General features: G+C 37.2%; 1 protein-coding gene across 12 annotated transcripts in view; it reads left to right on the top strand.

Moving 5' to 3' along the window:
- The window catches only part of TENM2 (teneurin transmembrane protein 2), a 641,052-nt gene that overhangs the window by 541,104 nt on the left and 77,997 nt on the right, over positions 1–21,951 (top strand). For 7 of the 12 annotated variants that reach the window (XM_049829388.1, XM_049829386.1, XM_049829385.1 and 4 more), the window contains 3 exons: positions 9,330–9,524; positions 15,038–15,238; positions 16,747–16,959. In XM_049829388.1, coding sequence (XP_049685345.1) covers positions 9,330–9,524; positions 15,038–15,238; positions 16,747–16,959 — 609 coding nt within the window. The remainder of the gene's footprint in view (positions 1–9,329; positions 9,525–15,037; positions 15,239–16,746; positions 16,960–21,951) is intronic. The other 5 variants (XM_049829390.1, XM_049829387.1, XM_049829384.1 and 2 more) reach the window with 3 other exon arrangements.

The raw sequence follows: 21,951 nt of genomic DNA, 5'->3' as shown, positions 1-21,951 counted from the left end.
TTTATTTTCCCTATTCTTACAGACTGCATTGTTATTGTTATCAAGAATATTATAAGGGTCTATTCATGAAGCAAAATTTTCTTGTACCAAGTGACTAACCCCAAAGAGATAATTTTAAAAATTTGCTGTGGTTCTGGAAATTGCTGCTAGATAGTGTGGGAAGACATATTCATATTTCTTACATAGATTTTTTTGTAATAGTTGTAACCAAAGCAGTTATCTAATGGAAATAGATACTTTGTAGAATGGTAGAGCAGGGACAGCAAGTGTTGTCTTTTTGACAGGTAAGGTCACACTGAAGGCAATGAGAAAAACTATGACCTTTCTGATAAATTTTGGCCAAAGCAAAAGTTTGCTGAGTGTTCAGAAGAATGTAAATATTCATTGTGCAATTAATGCTCTTCAGTCATTTCTATGAAAATCCTGCCATTTTTTTTGTAGAACAGCTTAAGTACTTATTGATTGAGAACTTCTATAACTCCCCAAATGGAGGCATCCCCATATCTCTACAGGTATTTTAAATGAATTGAATTAATCATAGGCTTAAAAGTCTCTAGTGATCTTTGTTAACTTTCCTGGGTTTAATTAAAACATCTGTGCGCTTTTAATTTATCGATTCATCCAACTCATATGTCATGTTTTTAACACACCCCAGCATGCTCTGCATCATTTTTAACCCAATTTCCACTTAACTAAAGCAATTAAATTCACCCCGGATTAATTAAAGCATCCATACTTTAGTGCTTAAGTCAGCGTGTGCTGCTTTCCCCAAATGGTTTCTGAATGTCAGAGATTTGACACACCTGATGGGTTTTTTGTCCTTCTAGAAATTCTTCTGTGAATCTCTTTCTTGCTTACTAATGTGCAGTTTGACAGAGCTAGACAAGGGAGCTGGGTAAGGCTTGGGTTTGGGCAACTGAAATAAGGATTGTAGAGCATGACTACTATGAAGGGCTGTACATTTCTTCTTAATACTGACCTGATGCCTGCAAGCATAGAGTAACACTACTATTAAATCATTTAAATTATTTGTGTGTTCTGTCGTCAAAGTAAACGGTTTCATGAGGTAACTAATAAAGCATATAATGTCAGTAACAGTTATTCATAGTTGTTCATTCTTCTGCTTCTGGGTAAATTTCTACAAGATGACTTCTGCTTGGAAGAGCACAAGGTCTTAGAGCAACCTAAAAGGTGTTCTAGATCTTCCTAATTGTCACTGCTCTTAAGAACATTTCAGCCTGACGGAAGTTATTGACCTCTGAAGAGGAGGCAGTCCAGTCAAACACCATTGTTCCTGACCGTGCAAATATCAGGTTTGTGAGGCACAAAGAACAGATGAGAGAAAATGGTCCTGGATTCATTCAATCTCCCATTCCAGAATGATTTTGTTAGGGCTAAGTTTGCTAGGGGTGGGGAAGCTTCTTGCCAGAAAAGCAGCATAAAAATGGCATAAACTAGGGAAAGTGAAACAGTGAAAACCATGGAGTGGTCTTAGAAGTTATTTCAGATTTTCATATCCATAAATGAACTCCAGTTAAAACTAATAAGCTTGCAGACAAGTAGTGAAATGGGCACCCAACTGATTAAAATAGATTTAAACATAAAATATGAAGGAAAGTGTTGTCAAACAAAACAATTGTATTTTGAAGCTACAATTAAGAATACTCATATATTTAACGTCTCCTAATTTTCAGAAATATCTTATGGGCAAACACTTGGTGTAACAAGAGATGTCATAATTTGTTATGTTTCAGTACTGTTTTGTTTAAAGTAATAATAATGTAAAGTCAACAGCCAACGGTTCGAATCAGGTTGTCAGAAGTTAACTTCTTAAATATCTGGGCTGATTTTCTAAAATGTAAATGTTTGCAAGTCCTTTGGTTTTAGTGGTTTTGTGGATTTTAAGCCATTTAGAAATTAAGATTGTTTATATCTAAATAGGTATAACTTCACTTCAGGAGGTTAACTGTAGGCAAGAGCTTGGTTGTAGCTTTTGGAGTGAATCTAAAATTATTCAGGGCTTTGATATACAATTGTAGTGGGATTCAGCTCTAGCATCAGTAAAATACATCTTCACCTGCTTAGATCTTAATCTAATTTGTCCATTGAAGAAAAATTAGCATTTTTAAACTAAATGCTAGATATGCATCACCAAGATAAAGACCAAAACCAGAAAAATGCCAGTATGATATGACCCTATTCATAATTTTTAGGTATTTGGAACCAGGTGGTTATAAATGACAATGGTTTTGGATCTTTCCTGTATTTCTACTCCAGTTTGGAGCTGACCTGGAATGCATTTATTGGTTTCAGATTAGACTGTCATAAACAGTAATCCGTCTTCTTTCATACTGGCAAAATCATGCATAATCTCTCAGCAGTAGCAGCTTAATCTCTGCTAAAAGGAAGTCCAAGTGTGAGCTATTACAAAGTCTGAATTAATTATCCCCTAGAGGTACTGCACCCAGAAGATTCACTGGTAAGGTTCATCGGCAAAAAATTTGACCTACATCTGCCTTCAGTACAGTTTCCGGTGGTCAGTAAAACAAAGAACAACTTGATTTCTATTGTGCTAGTGTGTATTTCGTTTTTTTATATAACTAGGAATTTGTGCAATTCTGTCCAAAGAGTGTATGAAAACTGCCCAGTCTGTGTGTTAAGATTATTTTTGTGACAGCTATAGAATGTTAATATGGTTGTATTAAAGACTTGAAAAACATTTACTCTGTTTCGTGATACATAATGACTTCCCCAAGCTTAGGGACACTGCGCTGACTTGTACTAATGAGTATAGGGAAGAATTGTTTGGTCAAAATCAGACTCAAAAAATTCGGAAATTCTTCTTGATAAAAAGACTCAAAATGTGTCCATATGTTTGGAAGTAGAACCAAGTTTTTGTCTGACCCCAAGCAAACTTTGCGTAAACCTCAACAAGTGATCTGCATGCTAATATTAGTGCATACCCTCCACTGTTGAACCATACTAGTTACTGTAGACCAATAAGATGTACAAGTATGTGACCACATATACAGAAAAGGTGATCCTTATGCAGTTTTGTAAGTGTGTATGCTGTCAGGCACATTTCTTTTAATTTCTGTTCTTTTGCAAAAGTTTTGAGACTGAAACTCACTTCCTCCTCCTAAACAGGAACATCTACAGATAAAAATAATCTTTATTTCTCTTAGGTTTGCCAAAGTTCTGTACAGTTCAACAAGGGTGAACATATCTTACTCTTATAGTGGTATAAATAGTGTCCCTTCAGAATATTTTTTTTCTGAATGTATGTGTTTGTATAGAGGTTATATTACAGAAGTAAAGCTGTAATGGCTCAGACGAAAATTCCATTTTACCCAGGATTTCAGCTCGGATGGTGGCATACAGCAGATAGTTGAGGAAGAGTAAAAAATGTACCTGTCTTTGATGCTTCTCCAGTAAATTCTTTTAGTTCTAGAGATAACTTGTGTTAGGACTTCCTACAGTAGACAATGTCTCTTTGTGTATAGTAGCCTTGTAGATTTTCATTCCACGAATTTGTCTAATGATGTGTTCAATCAGGGAACATTCTTCCATGAGTTTTAACTTTTCAGATAATCTTGTTAAAATTGGTTGATGGAACAGTTTGCAGTACTTAGGATGTAAGGGTACTTTAGATGGTGTCTAAGTGCTCTGTTAGTGCAGCCTTAAACTTAACACTTCAACAGTCAGTCCTAATTTTCCTTACAGCTTTCATTGTGAATAGGCAGTCAAGCTCATCTTTTAGGCGCACCAGCTTGTGATGAGAAGAATCTGGTTTATACACAAGATTAGGGCTTACAAGCATTATGGATACAACCATTGTGGTCCTTACTCAAACAGTACCCTAACAGGCTTGATGCAATTTTGTCCATCCAGACCAGTGATTCCCCTCACCAACCTGCCACGAGCATCTCACCACAAAATTTTGTGGTACATATGTGGAAAAATTTTGACTTGATATGGGGTGACTCCTGACAACTTGTCCAGGCTCTGAATAAGCCTGTAGGTGGCACAAAGGAAGCTAGCCTTCTTATGCCCTGTTTGAAAATTTATATTTGGATGTAAAACTGAGCTGCTTGCGAAATAAGGGCAATATAAGGGCACTGCTTGTGACCTGGTCCAGGACAGGGAAGCATTGCAGATGCAAGTTCAAAAACCTTCCGAGTCTGCATATTTTTGTGCCCAGAAACTCAAATAACTTTCAAGACAAGTATACCAATTTGTCTCTTTTATGAGGAGGAAATGAAAAAAGTCTGCAGTAGAGAACTGACAGCCTAGATCCTAGTGGTACAGGACTCTCTCTGCACTAGGGTAATGTTTGCTCTACAGCAAGAGGAACCAGCCAGGACTCTGCCTTCAAATCCTGTTTGGAACTTCAAGTAGCAGGGGAAGGCCTCTCAACCAAGCAGCTGTGTAACTAAACCAAGGTCTGCAACAGCCTCCAAGAGTTTGACTCCTCAGATATCCTTTACTGGTTTCTTGCCATGCTCTAGAAGAACACCTCTGGTGAGTATGTATGTGTGAATACCATAAGGGTGGGTGAAAGGAGTGTGTGCACAGACTGCAGCTGGCATACCTGTGTGTTAAGTGTCACTGGACAAAATGGTGGCTTTTGATGCCAGACCATTTGGGCATTATCCCTTACCATCTCCCCTCCTAGTCCATGTGTAACAGGCTGTTATCAAATCACCTTTCCTCATGCATCAGGGAATGTTAACATTACTCCAGAATACCTATGCAAAGATAACCTTTAGAGAGAGAACTTTGAGGGATGTTTGGCTGGTCTTTCCTACTCAGTTCATGCTCTTAAATGTGTTCAGCCTACAGGACTCAAGGGTGTGTAGTATCCATTGATCGACTGAGACCCATGTTACGAACTTAGTCTGCTTTTGTTTGAAGGCTTGTAAAGGGCAGATTCACATCATCAAAAACACATTTAGGGTTAATACCTGTTGTGCGTATTCAAACTTCACTCAGGAGATATACCCTTGTGCTTAACATACTTGAGTATTGCCATAACTGCTCCTGAAGACCTCTGTCCACTTTTTGACAGTGGTGGTGTGTGATATGCAGTTGTCTTTATGCAACCTAACTGTCCACAGAAATGAGATGGAACTTGACTGTTCCATTACATAAACCAACCTTCCTTCACACTCCTTCAACAGACTTTGAACAGTCAATTCTATCCTGGAATAGGGGCCATCCACTTCACACAGGGAAAATAAGCAGTCCTAGATAACAAGAACTCCAGATGACTCTTGAGTTGTTCGCACATTAATTGAAGCCACCTGGATGTAAAATTAGAGTGGACTGTTTTGGTCTCGCCCTGCAGCAACATGGTCTAGCAAATAAGCATAGCAGACCTCTTTCTAGACCGCTTGCTTCTGTTTTCTGTGGAAGAGCAGCTTGTCTCTCTCTCTATTCCTCATTTAGGACAGCCCATAAACCCATAGCAGAAACATTAATGAAGAGCTATTTATTACAGCAGTGAAAAGCCAGCTTCTTATAACCTACACTTGCTTGCATTCTTGCTTACATGTCTGAGTAACATGGCAGTCTTGGAAGTGCCAAAATCTGACCAAGAACCTCTGTCACTTTTCTTATTCTCAAAGCGATACTCCTGTTATATAGTTTATAGAATAACCCCAGCAGAGGGTTGTAGATTAAACTTTGTGGCTTTAGGTTGCAAGTGTCTTAAGCTTAACTGTATTCATTTCATCCCTAAGGTTAAATAACAGATTCCCTCATTTGTCCAAAGTCAGTTCTGGTGTCACTAACATCTTGGCAATGTATACTGCAGTGGCAGACCACTGAAAGCAGATTACTGTTCAACTTTATATAAGCTTCACAAGGACTGAATAGATTTATGAACCATAGCAAGACCTCTGACCTGGTAGAAGCATGAAGAGAGGAATGAAAAGCTGTGACATGGCTTTCAGCTTTACTTACATTCTTGAAGCACCATAGCAGGATAAGGGAACACTGAAAAACTACTGTGGGAGCTCTTTAGCCCAAGACCCAGCACCATCTAGTAATCTTTCTTCTGCTCTGCCAGTCTCTGGTGTCCCAGAAGTTGAACCCTGCAAATTCAGATCAAAAGTCAGAGCTAAGAATAGCCTTCCCATAGACAAGTTCTAAACAGCAGATACACATCTCTATTAGCTGGACCACAGCTGCTCATTGCTTAATGAGACTTAGGGGCAAGGTGAGGAGAGAAGCAATTCTACAGCAGGTGGCTGGCACAGTATTATCTAGCTAGGTCTAGAGTGGTGACATCTAAATTGCACGTGTTTTTTTGGTTTTGTCTTTTTATTTATTTTAATAATGCATTTATTTCTGCTCAGTCCCTCTTGCAGGAGACTGTGTTGTTCAAATAGAATTATTGCCTTTATTTGAGTTTTGACTCCAGAGGAGAGGTTTGCAGAACAGAAGTGCTTTCAGGTGTTGAGTGCCATGTTGGCCTGTAAAACGAACAAAACAAAAAAAGCTATTCCTCACTTGTATCCAGCTTGTAAGTCAGGTCTAACTTTTTGTCTTTATAACTACTTGAACAAATGTGGTTTGTCTGAAGAAACTGTCTACTGCCTACTGCTTTGCTGGGACCTTTTCTTTCTATGCAGCCTTGTCACAGCATGGTGAGGAGGTTGATGGGCAAAAGCAAGCCACATGCTGGCATGTCCCAGTGCAGTTGGAGAATCCACACTGAGCAACCATTAATAATGATACCATCGAGTCTCTGCAATGGCTCATAAGCATGTAGGGAATTTGCATCTAACAATATTACTTCCTTCTGTGGTGGACTTGAACAAAGGGACTGCAAGCTTAACCACCACATACAGGAGCTGAGAGGCACCTTGTTCTAGAGAGAGATATTTTTGTGTTATGATGAGGCCCAAATAAAGGGACAGTCTCTACAATGTGTCAGGGTGTGGAAGGTGGCACCAAGAAACTTGCCACTCATGATTGCTCCAGGTCTTCAGGACAAGCTGCCTTCTGATCACTCACCTCCAGATCCTCTACACCATGGCAAGTAAAGAGAGCAGGACTGAAGTTATTACCTTTTTTACAGTGATTTGGGAAAATGTATCAATGCCAGCCCAAACAAGACTTTTAATTGCAGTGAAATGGAGAGTTATGGAAAAAGGAATTGTTTGTCCCTCCAGGTCTTCGTACCTGAAGAGTAGAAGTGGTCCTTGTTTGATCCTTTCCTTTATGGCTCACCTATATGGCTTGCAGTAGCAGCAGTTAGCATACCTACGCAGTGAAAAGCAGTGCATGCTGAGGAACTGAGATAGATTCCATGATGTAATGCATGCACACAGAAGGAATAGTTAGCCATATGGCATTGAAGTTGCTACTAGTTCAGTGTGTTGTATATCATGGAAGGGTGTTTGAGGATGACGTGCAGAAAGATGTAAAATAGGTTGTCCTAGAGTGCAGTATGGACATAATGGATATTTGCCTGTATTGTAATTCAATCCAGCTGGTTCAGTAAACTTAATCCTGAAACCAGCTGCAAAAAGCAAAACCAGTAGAACTTGAGCAGAAACTTTTTCACTGAACTCAGTAAAGCACTTGTGAACATATGTCACATCTGAAGTCAGAAAGTTGCTGCTGGAAATTATATTTTATTCAGATTTGTATTCACTTCTGGAGTGAGGAAGAAAAAGATTGAACAGCACTTGTAGGAAGGGAGAACACCAGGGATGAAGTAGAATGAAGTTCTATTGCTACCACAGGACGGGTGACATGTCCCTAAGGCAGAGGAGGGGTAGCAAAAAAACCCCAAACTTCAGCATACTGATTTTGTTCTTATTCTACTGCAGAAAAAAATAGGCTAAAAAAGATTATACACGTGACATGTGGCCCATCAACCTGTAGTCTTAAGTGAAATAATTCTCAGCACTCTAAATTTTAGCTAACATCTCAGGTTAAAAATCTGAATATATTTTTTCTGATCAATTTTTTCCTAGTTCAAATAAGAAAATTCTTGAAAAAAAATCTATCCTGGAATGTGTTTTTGCAGCAGATCAATTGGACGGCTAAGATTAATAAGGGTTACAGGACTGAACAATGGAGAAGTTGTATAACTGGACACATACACATTTCTTTGTAGGAAATCAATTACTTGGGTTCTTCTTGATCATTCAGGTTAAAGGAACAATAGAAGCAAGAAAGCATTAGAACCTTTTAATGATTAATAGTAGCTTTTGAGTATATTTTTGGCACTGTAAAACTAGCTGTTAGTTTCTAATTACTTTGAAGGGTGAAAAGACAGGGAAATACTTTTCTGTCTTTATCAAACTGCATCAGAGAGAAGAGCACAAAAGGGTATCTTTTCTCAAAGATTCACTTCATTACTCCCATTTTCTGTTATTCCTTTCTTATTTTTTCCATTTCTGGCTGGTGACCATACATTCAGTCTTTGGTGGGCATGTGAGTTCACAGATTGCCATGTTCAAAGGGGAGACGGGGCCGTATAGGAGTGTTGAATATGCCTTAGTGCAACATTTATGTGCAACTGGCTTTTAATAAAACACTTGTTTCTTTCCATTGCTCTGCATATGTACAACATCTGATTCCTGGCATCCAAGACCTGCTGACTACCTTTATTATTCACAGGCTTCACTTCATTTGCATAAATGAATATTTGCTCAGAATGTGTCTTGCCCCTTAATAATACAAGAGGGAGGGATAAGGGTTAATGCTGCTTTCTTGTCAATACACACAGGGTAAAAGCAGTCACTCTGGGATTTGGGAAAACAAGGTTCAGCAGGGATATTGGTGGCAAGGTGCATTTGTTGTAGATGAAAGCTTGTGTTATTCCTGTGTTCAAGATTCTTACACTGAAAAAAACAAGTCAAAGGGTCTAAAATATTTTGGGGACATTACATTAAAAAAGTGTTATGGAATAAGAAAGATGCTGTATAATAAAATGTTCTGGGGACTGAATGTTTTGTGTTCTGCTATCTGTGAAAATTGGATGTTACCTAGTGGAAGAAAGCAGAGTAAGGTCAGACTCAAATCTGTTCAGATTACCTCATTAGTTATCCCAAACATCATCAACAGTCTGTAAAGAATAGTAGCTGTATTCTCAGAATGCGCAACACATGCGTGCTTTACTAAATAGTAATCAAATAATTTCTTTGGAAACGAAGAACTGAACTACTACAAATTATCTTAGGGGTTTTTTTCCCGAGAAAATTAACATCTTTGAATATATGTATAAGTATTTGGTAGTGGATTTTTAGTGCACTTTTACATGACTACATGTATGACCCTGTATGCTGTTTTTCTTTCATTCAATTTTCCAGCTGCCTGCCCGGTTCTGTGCAGTGGCAATGGTCAGTACTCTAAAGGCACCTGCTTATGCTACAGTGGCTGGAAAGGTCCAGAATGTGACGTACCCATCAGCCAGTGTATTGATCCTTCATGTGGAGGTCATGGTTCCTGCATCGAAGGGAACTGTGTCTGTTCTGTTGGCTATAAAGGAGAAAACTGTGAAGAAGGTAGGACATTTTCTTTCTATGTTGTGAGTTTGTTTGCTGGATTTTGGAGTTATTTAATGGGTAGAAAAAAAGGAAAGAACAGAATAAAAATTTAAATGTAAAACTACTGTAGCAGGTTATTGTAAAAGAGGGGTAAAAACGTAATGCCTCACAATTTTATTGGTGTATCAAAGTTCAGACAAAACTTCTGGCTTTCCGTATACATTGTTTTGCAGTATTAAGTACGTCTGCCACAAGTAAACCTGAATAATTCTTTTGTTGAAGAGTGAAGATGAATCTCTTCTTATGGATTATATTTATTGAACAATTTAGATGTGAAATGCAGAGGAAAAAGGAGCAGCAGTAGGCAAAATTGTATAGCTGCAGCTCCACACAAAGCAAACATATCAGTCACTATTAAGACAGAAGCTGATGAAACAAATTTGAAAGACAGGTATCCATGTTACTTACAGACTTAATGTAGGGAAATTACTCCTGTTATCTGCAATCATATGGGATTAAAGAAAGGTAGATGATGCACACAAATGATAACTGTCCTTTAAATGCAGAAAAACTCTTCATGTTGAAAATGTCCAATTCCTTGTCTACATAGAATGAGAAAATTTAACAAAATAACCCATGCAAAATGTGGTCATAGATTAAGCTCGATATTGGTTTATTCACAGTGTTTTCTGTTAGAATGCACTACATAAATAGAACTGCTTTTCTTTTTAAAATATATTAGTATGGTTTTAAAAGGGAATTTAACTCACCAGACAATTGCTAAATAGACAATTTAGCATACCTTGGCACATCCTCAGAGCAGTAGTAGTTCAAGCTACTTTCTGACGAAATTCCAGAGCTTATTAATCTTCCAAAAGGAGGAACAGTCTGAGGACTCAAGCGGTAGGACTGGAGTTTGCATGGGTTTAGGACTAAATAGTCTCTATAGAGTATTCTGAGTGGAATGCAGAGCTGTCCACCATGTGTATTGATTTTTATCTTACCCTATAGTAAACAGCTGTTAATCCCACCGGAAAACAAAGGGAAGAAAACTAGAGGGACCTAAACTACTAAGGGTTTTATTCTTTGGGTGTGGACTGCAGTCATCACCTTTAAGACAAGTTCTCACATTAGTCTGAGTGAACTTATTTTCCTAAAAGCAAAAAAACCCCAGGGATCCTCCCTAGTGGGACTGCCAACACTGCAGCTGTTTGTTCAATTTATTCCTGTCATCTCCTTCCAGGAAAGCTTCACAACACTGGTTATTAAAGCTCGACCGAGAACTCAGTTGAAGTCAGTAGTTTTTCCATTGTTTTTAATGGGTTGCATTTTAAGCTATATCTGGAAAATTCTGTAATGCCCTTTTTGTCTGCTAGGATTGATAGTTGTCAGTTCACACTGAGTGTGTGATTATAGGAAATATTAAAAAATTCACAAATTATCTGAAATGCCTTGCTATAGCTAGCATTCTCATCGAAATCAAAGATGAAGAAGACTGTCTTTAGCATGCTCTTACAACATCCAGTCTATACCCCAGAAATGCAGAAGCTTTCTTTCTGGTACTAACTGCAATTGTTTGCTTAGTCTCATCAAGTTATATAAATTTTGTCACATTTTGTGTCGTCGTATAAATTGTATTGTTAGAGAGACTACAGTAGATGACCTAAAATTATCTTTCTTTCATTTGATTCTGTAAATTTTACTTTGTAAGCAGTTCCTCCCTCATCTTGATTGTAATTTCCAGCTACTTGCTTTCAGTTGTCTAGAATGACTGTGGTATATCTGGGCTAGACCTCTTGAAGCCCCTAGCACTCCTATAAGAGAAATATATACTCTTGTAGTGCTTAATTCAGCTTATCCTAAGGTGAGTGTTTGAAATGGTTGAAACAAACACATCACCAACTCCAGAGAAGTTTATAGAACAAACTAGTGCATATCTTTTTGCAAAGGTGTTCATGTTAACACCACTCAAAGTTGGAAACACAACAACACATTGTCAGTCAACAAAGTTTTGGGGGAGGTGAATTACTATGTGAGGTGAAAGGATATACATTATTTAATGAACACGGTGCTTGAAAGGTTAAGTTTTTTCTTAAAAAGATAAATGGATTACAAAGGCAGGAGATATTGACTGCAAAATTGGAAGGGGCCAATAACATGACAAGAAAGGTTAAAATAACCTTTTGCATACATCATTGGGCAACAAATAAGTCAATAAATTAATTTACAAATAAATAAAAACCAGGCATCATGTTTCTACTCTAAAATTCCATTTCTTCTGTACATATTTCTCACATTAATTCAAGAGCTGTGGGAAAAAGGGCATAATATGAAGTGGAGTCTCTCCAGTTGCAGGTAATCATCTGATCTTATTTAAAGTTTTTGCATGAATTAAAATCCTACGATTGTAATGGTAGACTGATACAAATAAATACATCTTCATTTATATATGAATATATGAAATGTCCTCTATTGATTTTTGGCTTCCAAGCAGAATGGCAAAGGTTGATTCATTCACCATTTTCCAAGTAGGATATTGAATTAGAACAAGTGGGTCAGCATTTCTTTCTTCCCGTTAGCTTTTTCTGTCTGATACCCATCACGGTCATATTGTTCAAACAATTTACCTGAAATGAAAGTGGCACCAAAATCAATATTTGTGATGCACAATTTTTGCAGCATAAACACTGTTGTCCTATTAACAAATTTGCACACAAGATGAAGTGGCATATTTGTCAGGTTTCATTCAATCTGGTTTGGGGGGAGACAAGTGAAATTGCCAAATTAGGTTAAGTTCAGGGTGGTTTTCTTGTCAGTTTCCTGGTCGAGTCATTTTTCAATGACATTTAACTTCGTAACTGTAATTCATGGCTCTTTGGGGGCTTTATGGTACATATTGTTCAGAAAACTCCTTGACCTCCTTTTTTGTCCTTAGGGATATAAATTGCTTTCAGTACCCTTTTTGTCAAGTCTACAGAGGGCCCAATACTAAATGAGCTCTAATGATCTGAGCTGCCAAGGGGCTATGAGTTCTAAGTCTAATGTACTTACTTGCTGAGGCGCATTCTCCTTTGTTTAAACACCAAAGAAGCTCCACTTATAAATCCTTATTAAATGCCATTGTAAACCCTTCTAGAGACTCGGGGCCAGAACTTTTGCAGCATAAGTCAGCGTAGTTCTGTTGCAGGTAATCACATTATGCTATTTTAGCAGCTGAGGATCTGGCCCAAGATGATAACTCTAAGAACCTGTATTAAAATAGAACAAGATTTGAGTTCAAAGTAAAAACTCTCTTCAATGTAAACTTTGAAAGCTATTACTTACCCATAGGATAGAACAAAACAGCTATCAAGTGTATTTGTCTAGAACAAAAGACAAAGGTAGTTAGTGTGTTATTCTATACACCAAGGGAGATTGGGGGCTTAGGGGTATTGATAGGCTTATTCTGTGGAAATAAGTCTTAGCTGCACAAATACTGTAATTCAGGATAGAGGAAAGACATTTAATTTATGTAGCAGAAGGTGGTGTTTTTCACATGCTCCACATTGCTTTCATTACTACTTTCATTTGAGAAGGAAGATGATACATTTCTGACATGGAGAGTACATTAGGACTCATCAATATCTCCTAAAGTTAGCTGTCCTGCCACATACAATGTTATACACATATTACCCTTTAAAATTTTCCATTAAAATATAATCATCTAAAAAAAATAGAATAGACTAAATTTAGGGGGGGAAAGTAACCTTCATCCTAAAATTAAATTGACCTAAATCTTTGTGTTCTTTATTTCTTTATTCAATCAGATTATTTCCTCACAACTCTGTGTCTATCGGGTTCAACAGAAATAGTATGAAAGATACATTCTAAACTTTGGACAGTGTCTAATTTTGTTAAGCACCAAGAAGGAATAACAGTACAGGACAAGCATTCTGGATAATTTTAAAACAATTTATGAATTTATCAAATCTTATCTGAGCTGAACCACAAAACAGTCTTTGTTTACCTATAAATACAAAATTGCATTATAGTATTTTCATGTCCAATTAAGTAAGCATTACATCTTAAAAAAAAGGAAAAAAAAACCCAACACCCTATAGCCAGTGTTGTCATTAAAATAAAAATCTCATAAGAAATTTTATCGTAATTTATTCCTGTACTACAGTAATCTGAATTAAAATCAAAACTATTCTGATAACTCATGTTATTGCATCTCTAAATGTGCCTGCCTCAATCCTCTGTGTTGTATCTAATCTATATACTTACTTTAAATGTTCTGCAACAACATAAAATAATTTAGCAAGACTCTATGTTTATAGAAAAGTTGAGATTTGAAAGATCGAGTATTGTTCATATAAGGTAGAGTGAAAATGTCTCTGCCTTAATTTAGAAGGATCAATTTGGAAAAGATGAGAGATAAATCACTTTCATTATAAACTCAGATCTTCCTGGAGCTGCAAGAGAGAATGCCAATCATTCTTGGTCCTTCTGTTGTGAGCTAATATACACCAGTCATGAGAAGAATTCATTTTATTTAGGACATGAATTTGACCTTGGCCCTCAATTCCACAGCAAAAGGCAGTTGGTAAAGCCTCTATGTTGGTATTTGCAGCAGAGCATAGTATACTTGTATAAATTCATGATATAAGATAAAAATTTGGAAAACCATCATGTTACTGATAGAGTTTATTTGAAAGACAGCTCATAACATTCCTTTATTTATCAGGATTGAAATAGCAACTGAAATTTCATTGGATGATTTTCCATCATAAGTTTTTTCACTTTCTTATTCTGTTGTTTCTGGATTGATAAAAGATGAAATCCATATCTATATCTGTTTTCCTTTATTTCTTTAAGAGGAATTATCTGCTGGTTAGAATATAGGTTGAAGTAACTAAGACTCTCAATTTCACAGCTTAGCTACTAATGGACCATGAATCAAATGTTCAGAAGTGCCTGAATAATTTAGGAGTCTAAATGAGGCTGAAAGCCACTGATATTTTGACTTCTAGGTATTTAAAGTGGATATCATAATGTGATTCACAAAATCCTCTAGCATTTCAATAGTAATAATAGCAGTATTAATGAAGATACTCTGAAGAAAAATATCCTTTTAAAAGTGCAATTTATTCAGTTATTTTTTTATTTTGTTATTTAAATATAGTACATGAGTCATTGGAACTTCAGTGTATTTCAGAAGAAATGTCCGTAGGCGAAGGCTTATGTGTGGAACTCTTATTATATAAATTTAGGTGTTATTTTTAAGTCTTTGTGCTTCTTCACTACAGCATTCCTGCAGTAAACTTTCATTGTTCAGTCACATACTGTTTTATTTGGAGCCAATATAATACACAAATTACTTTGCACCTTTCCATTCTCAGACTGGGTATTAATATGACTTGAAGATCTACATCAATTTGCTTTATTTATCACCGTGATATCAACTTTTCAGAGCACACACCTCCATGTTTTCCACACCTCACATTGTGTGAACTGACCTTTCTCTACATTTTTTTTGTTTTCTTCTGTAGTTGATTGCTTAGATCCAACGTGCTCCAACCACGGAGTCTGTGTGAATGGAGAATGTCTCTGCAGCCCAGGGTGGGGTGGAATAAATTGTGAGCTTCCCAGAGCCCAGTGTCCAGACCAGTGTAGTGGGCATGGTACCTACCTGTCTGACACAGGTCTTTGTAGCTGTGATCCCAATTGGATGGGTCCTGACTGCTCCGTTGGTAAGAAAAATATTTTTTCCTGATTTTGCAGTAATGTTCCTATTTTGTTAAAATGTTAGCATCTGTGACAAGTTTGAAATTCAAATAATTTAGAAAATTGTCTTTGGAACATGTTTGGTCCTCTTTAGTTATGTTGGGAAGAAGTGTGTGTGTACCTTAGATACTATTTTTTGTGACGTTCGTAATTTGGGACTGTCAGCTGGGGGGCTGGGGGATGCAGGTTAGGAGTTTGTATTTTGTTCTAATGTTGACCCTCATTTTGACTGAAAAAGTTACTTCAGTGCTTCACACCTGTTTCCCAACTGTAGATGAAAACTTCCATAATTTATGTTTATAACATGTGAGGAATGGAACACACTACAGTTAAGTACATTTTGGGGGGTTGCTTTCCTGTGCATCAAAATGCTAGTTATTTATAAAAACATCACAAAACAGAAAAATCTCTTTTCAAATGGAGGGTATTTTTCCCTTTTCAGTTGTACATGGACTCTTAAAAAAAAAAAAATTAGTGCAAGAGACACTAAATTGCAGACACAAAAGCGTAGGCTAAAAAATTTCACCCTCTCCAAAGCTACAGTTGTAAAACTTGATTAACCTAACAAAAGGAGCTAAAGAGAAAAAAAAAAAAACAGTTTTGACAAGACAGCAAATGTTCTATTTGTGGGGAAATTTTGCATTTGTGTTGTAAGCTGAACCTTGAGACCGAGCTGTTGGCCATAAGCAACTCTCTCAGAATAAAATTTACACTTTTCGCACTTATTCAGTTATTTCTTAAGATTAATGTCTTAGAATACCCCACCAGTAAAATGAGTATCAAGATGTGTTTTTTCTGCTCCATGCATCAGCAGCCAGAAAAATTTATGAATGAGAGTTTCACTCTCAATTTCTTTGATGATGCATGAGGCAAAAGACCCCTCTGCTTTTCTACAACTTCAGCTGGCAGAGAGCAGAAGAATTTTCAGAGTGAGACACTGGATAACTGACCATGTTAGTAATGGGATTCCAAAATTTCTCCCTTGAAAGTGTCTTTTACCCATCACTCCCAGAGTCTAAGTGACCCTCAATTGTCACTATTGCCTGCTGAATGAGTTTTAGGTGAGTTTCAGTCTCATTCTTAGCAAATCAATGTCTGTATCAAAATCACCAGACGTCCAGGTTTGAGTAAAACAGAGCTACACGCTCCCCTTCTTCGCTGCTGACAGGTGTTGAGGAAGCTACCTCTGAAATTTGTTTGTATCTCAATAGAGAATGCAGCTCTACAGCAGTCTGTCCCGCATAAATTAGCAGATTTTTTTAAAACAACTCTTTAATATAGTTTAGTTTGGCTTTAAGCACAAGTTAAATGCCAGTTTTGATCAGACGATGAACAGGCAAGCTTTTGACAGCATATAGTTTTCAGCGAAAATATACCTGTTCTACTCACTTTTCCCTTCATGACTAGGTTCCTGCTTCTGCCCCATTGCTGCTGCCATAAGCTAGCTGTAATCTTTCTTCTTTTCTTCTCCTAGAAGTGTGCTCCGTAGACTGCGGCACTCACGGGGTGTGCATTGGCGGAGCATGTCGCTGCGAAGAAGGGTGGACAGGAGTGGCATGTGACCAGCGTGTGTGTCATCCCCGTTGTACGGAGCACGGAACTTGTAAAGATGGGAAATGTGAATGCAGAGAGGGCTGGAATGGGGAGCACTGCACCATTGGTAGGCAAACGACAGGCACCGAAACAGGCACATATTGCTTTCTTTTCATAAATCGTAGAAACATAGTTACTGTTGTGTATTGTGATAGGCTGTTCCTTTAAGGACCCTAGTGCTTTCAGTATTATCTCTGACTCAAAGTGTGTTGGGCGAAATGCAGATGTGCTCTCGGAATCGTTTAAAATCAGTAACAAACTGATTTGTAGAGAAAAAAAAAAAAAACAAAAAACAACGAATTCCACAGCAAATGAACATTAGTAAGTAAAGATGTAACAAATGGTCCATCACGGTATCATCTGAGCCAAGATTTTCAAACTTAACTAAACATTCCTTTGTGTGAATGGCATCTTTTTTAATTTCCTGGTCTGATGCATCAGTGCTCTCCTGCTATTATACATCACATCTGAAACACATCGCCACCATCACCACACAAAGCAGGGGTCAAGTTGTGGAGGAATAAGTGGTCCTGGTGTTACAGAAATAGCTCCCTCGCATTCTCCTGCGTTGTGCTGCGACAGCGGGCATGGTGTTTGCATATAGGCAATCCCAGCATGGGAGGGCCCTGCCGGTAGTGCAGCATGCTGCTGTACCCTTTCCTAATAGCGTGCTGCTCAGTACAGCGTTGGCATCACGCAGAGTGCTGTGACTAACACGATTGCAGCTCAGCTGTGATGTGTCAGCCTGGGAAGTTCAAAAAGGTTATACTTACACAAAGCAATGATGTTCCATCCTCTCAATTACCGTGCTTGAACATTTATTCTGAAGAGGAATTAATTGCTCCTAAAGTTCTTTATTTACGAGCAGTCAGGTAGTGCATTTGGATTATTTTGTAAAGCTACTGAAAACAAAGGGGAAAATTGTTATTTTCCCTATGCTGTAATCAAAAATGGGAAGTTCTGAGTGATCACATCTCTTCTGAAAAGTCTGAGCAAAATTGTCTGGAACAAGAGTATCCAACTTCTGAGGCAATGTGAGATTCAGACAAGTGTACTTTTCTCCAAAGATTTTTTTGGAGGACTGTGAGGTATACCTTAAAAGAAACCTAGTGAGTCCAAATCCAAGGTCATATTGTTTTAATTATCTTAAAGTGGTAAATTTAACAAAGAAAAGGAGTAGATCAATTGAGATTTCTATGGCAATCAGGGACCCTAATGGGACAGTCCTATTACAGGTGAATTGCTATTTCTTTACTTAAAAGTATGGTGAGATTCTTGCATCCCGCAAGCTGGTTTTCTTTTTCATTCCCCTCTGATTTCTTCCTGGATATACAAACCATTTCTGATACACACATGAGTTGGAAACTAAAAGTATACTCTTATTGGAGAGAAGAAAAAAAGAAAAATAAATACATATTTTGGGGGCATATCCTTTGATGTTGTGGTGCTGCATGCTTCCACCACACTATGCTAATATGATTTAAATCAAAGCTTTTATGACCGAACACTTTGTGACCAGCATAGATGCAGAGTGTTTTCTCACAATTGCTTTCTGACTTCCATCCTATCGATGTATCTCTGCTAGATTAATCCAGGCATTTTGTTTCCATATTAAATACTTCCCAGATCTTTTCAAAATGCCTAGTATATAAATTTTTTGCATTGAATTGTGTAATAGTTGCTTAATTTAAAAGTTGCTGCTTTGCGCAAAATTTGTTTTGCTTTATAATCTTTTAGTAATATGCGTATGTTTTACAGGTAATTAGTGTATTTGAAGTCTTCATTACTGTGCACACAAAAAGCTGCCTTGTACTGATATCTTAAAAGAATTCTGAAAATTATAAGCTAAACTAGTGAACTCTGAAGTGAGATATTTTTAGTCTAATTTTCAGAGCTGTGAAATAAATATTTTCCTTATTATTGATGTATATAATCAATTCTTCTTTTCAGAAGAAGGGTGATACTGCCAAAGTGATTAAAATATCCGTAAGCTTTTTTTGTTTGGTATGTAATAGAAAGATTTCCTTGAAACTTAATGTGTTTGCCTATGGCAAAGATGAGACTAGGGCAAAAAGTTTAGGTTTGCCCTTCTAGTTATCGTATATTAAGTTTGTACAGTCATAAGTTGCCTGTTGTACGTAGGCAGATTATGTATTTTTGTGACAGACCAATATTAGTAAGAATTTTCATATGCTTATATCATGAGGCCTGATTGTGAGGCCATTTACAAAAGCACAAAGCATGATGCCAGAAATGGAATTTGGTTCGGAGGGACAGTCAGCTTGATCCCACTGGTTCGTGTTACATGGGGCTGAAACGGAGAGAGAGTTTGGTGGATAAGGATGGTAAAACTAATTTTTGTCAGTATTGGTACAAAAAATGCTAGAAGTTACCACTGGAAAATTTGTCCTCAGAGTGACTTGATACTTTGGAACAAGGATGAGTTCCTCGAGATGTTTTAAGCTTTGGTGTGAAGAACTAAAGTGTACTTAAATTTTACAGAAACAATTTTTAATTTAGAGTACTCCCTTTATGGTTTCGCTTTCAACTGAAAGGTTGAAAGACCACTTAATGTCAGAATTACTCACTGAGGAGTGTCCACCTAAAAAGATAATATTCAGGAATGCAAATTTGATGTAATCAAACCTTGATTTTTTAATTTTTTTAAAATTATTTTATTTTATTTAATCCAAAGCCATTGTTTTAGTCCTGTTTGAAAGGTACCTGGCAAACTGCACAGTCTGTTTGTCCTAAGGCAAAGCCAGGCCAGACTAGAGTAAAATAGCATATGAGCAGAGGTTGAATTTCTCCCTTCCCTCTACATAGTTTGAATTTTTGAATACCCATGTTAGGTCTTCAGGAGCAATGAACGGCCAGGCTTACCTCACAAGACATTTGAGAATTTCTCCATGTGGACTTCAAGCAGAAAATATGAATCCCATAGGAGAGTTTATTTACTCTGAATTTCCATTTATTGATACACCTAGTCTGAAGTCAGTAGAAAAACTTACTTTGATTCCAGTGACTTTAGGCCAAGCTCACTTAGAACAAATCGATATAATTCATGAGAAAAGAAATAGATTCAAAATACACTTTCTTTTATTTGTGTTTCTTTACCAGTTTCATGTGCTAGATTCACATGGCTGTGGAAAAAGAAATCATTATAGCAACCTGCAGGTATCCAAGTTCATTCAGCGTATTTTATTCTATTTAATATCAAATTAGGCCTTTATAGATATTTGACAGAACACATATCCTTTGGCATTTTGATGTTGAGTATCTAAGCTCAAAAAAATTAGCAAAAATACAGTTTCTCTCTGCATTACCTCCATTTTAAGAAAAGCACTCTGAAAAGTCTTCCAGAATGCCACTATTAGCTCAGTGTAAACAAGCTGTTTGTGCAAAGCAGCTTTCACTGATGTGCAGCAACAGAATTATGTATAGAAATCAGTGAATGCAAAGTCCAGGTTACACAGATTTTGATGAATCTATATCCAATAATAGAAAAATGAAAGGAGTGGTGTCTGGTCTTGCTCAAATGCTGTACGTAGCAAAGCAGAACTCCACATTGGGCACTACATTTCACTTTGTTACTTCAGGTAAGAAGAAAAATTGCTTACTGGAGTGATGATAAAGAAAATTAATCTTTTCCCAGTGCAAAAATAGACCTGTCAGGATATGTTTATTAAGTGATTACTATTCATTGATTGCAATTATGGAGGAAGTTATAACTAAATAATAGAGGGTAATCTAGATGAAAAAAAAAATATTGGAAAACTAATAACAAAGCGAAACACTAAGATATAGCAGTTGCTAAATCTTGAACCAATTTCATGCCAGAATTTTAAGATGGAGGATTTAGCTTTTCCTTGAATCATCTGAGTGTTGTTAAAGCATGCTGTTACAAAACAGATCTGTTACTTTCCCTGAAAATAATATTTGGATGTTTAAAACTGTTGTTTTTAAACTGTTGTGGAGGATGTTCTCCATATGAACTGTCAGGATAGCATACTAAGGACAGTGTGTTATGTATGGAGATCTTAAGAAACAGTCAAAACACCATTTTAAAAGTGTAATTCTGTCTGTAATTCATATCCCTGCAGCATGAAATACGACTGTTATTAAGTCATTGGTAAAAATCTCACTGTGAGACCACTGAAACCAGGATTTAATCCTAAATATTTACAAGTAAAACTTAAAAGTCTGCAAACATATCTTGTAAGGTGAGCTCTCACCAGAAGATGATATATGAGGTTTTCTTTGCGGCCGCCTGTCACATTGCCAAAGCCTTGCTTTTATCTGCTCACATTCTACATTAGATGTAGGTTAAGCACTTCTGCTTTCAGACAGGAAGTGGCAAAAGATTGTAGTCAAGGCTATTTGATAATATGGATACTCTGCTGCAGATTACGATCAAGACAATTCTTTTGTGTTCCTTTTTTTTTAATTATTTTTCAATGCAAATGAGCTATACCTGCTTTGACAGCCATAGAAGCTGAACCTCCAACTATCTACCTGCTAGGTTGGAAAAGACCCTTAAGATCATCGAGTCCAACCGTTAACCTACACTGCTTGCTGGCCTTGCTACTGCTTTTCGGAATCTAACTCCAGAAGTGGGGCTCTGCCACTCTCTTTCCCCCACTGAGTCCTTGGCATCTGTACTGAAACTGTCAAATGGTAGGACATGTTCTTTAGTAAACAAGGGATTTGGAAATCTGTATTAGCCCTCTGCCTTATCTTCTGTGTTTTCAGGGCCTTGAATAAAGAAGAAAGATTTGTAAGAATCAGGATCCTGTCACCTACATGGTGGGAAATAACCTAAAATTTTCAGATACATAAAAATGTGCAGGAACAGGGAGGACTCTCTGTGTCCAGGATGATTAAGACAAGAAGTTTCAGTTACAGTATGGGAGATTTGGCTTAGGTGTTAGGAAAAACCTTGTAACAATAAATGAAAAACTGAAGTAGGTTGTCTAAGCAGGTTGTGGAGTCCTCATCAGTGGAGCTTTTAACAACAATTTAGACAAACGTCTGTCAGGAATAGCAGAGAGGCGATTCATCCTGCCATGGGGCAGCAAGCTGACTA

This window comes from Accipiter gentilis, chromosome 26, assembly GCF_929443795.1.
Source record: "Accipiter gentilis chromosome 26, bAccGen1.1, whole genome shotgun sequence".
Taxonomy (NCBI): Eukaryota; Metazoa; Chordata; class Aves; order Accipitriformes; family Accipitridae; genus Astur; species Astur gentilis.
This window is presented reverse-complemented; position numbering and strand designations above follow the sequence as displayed.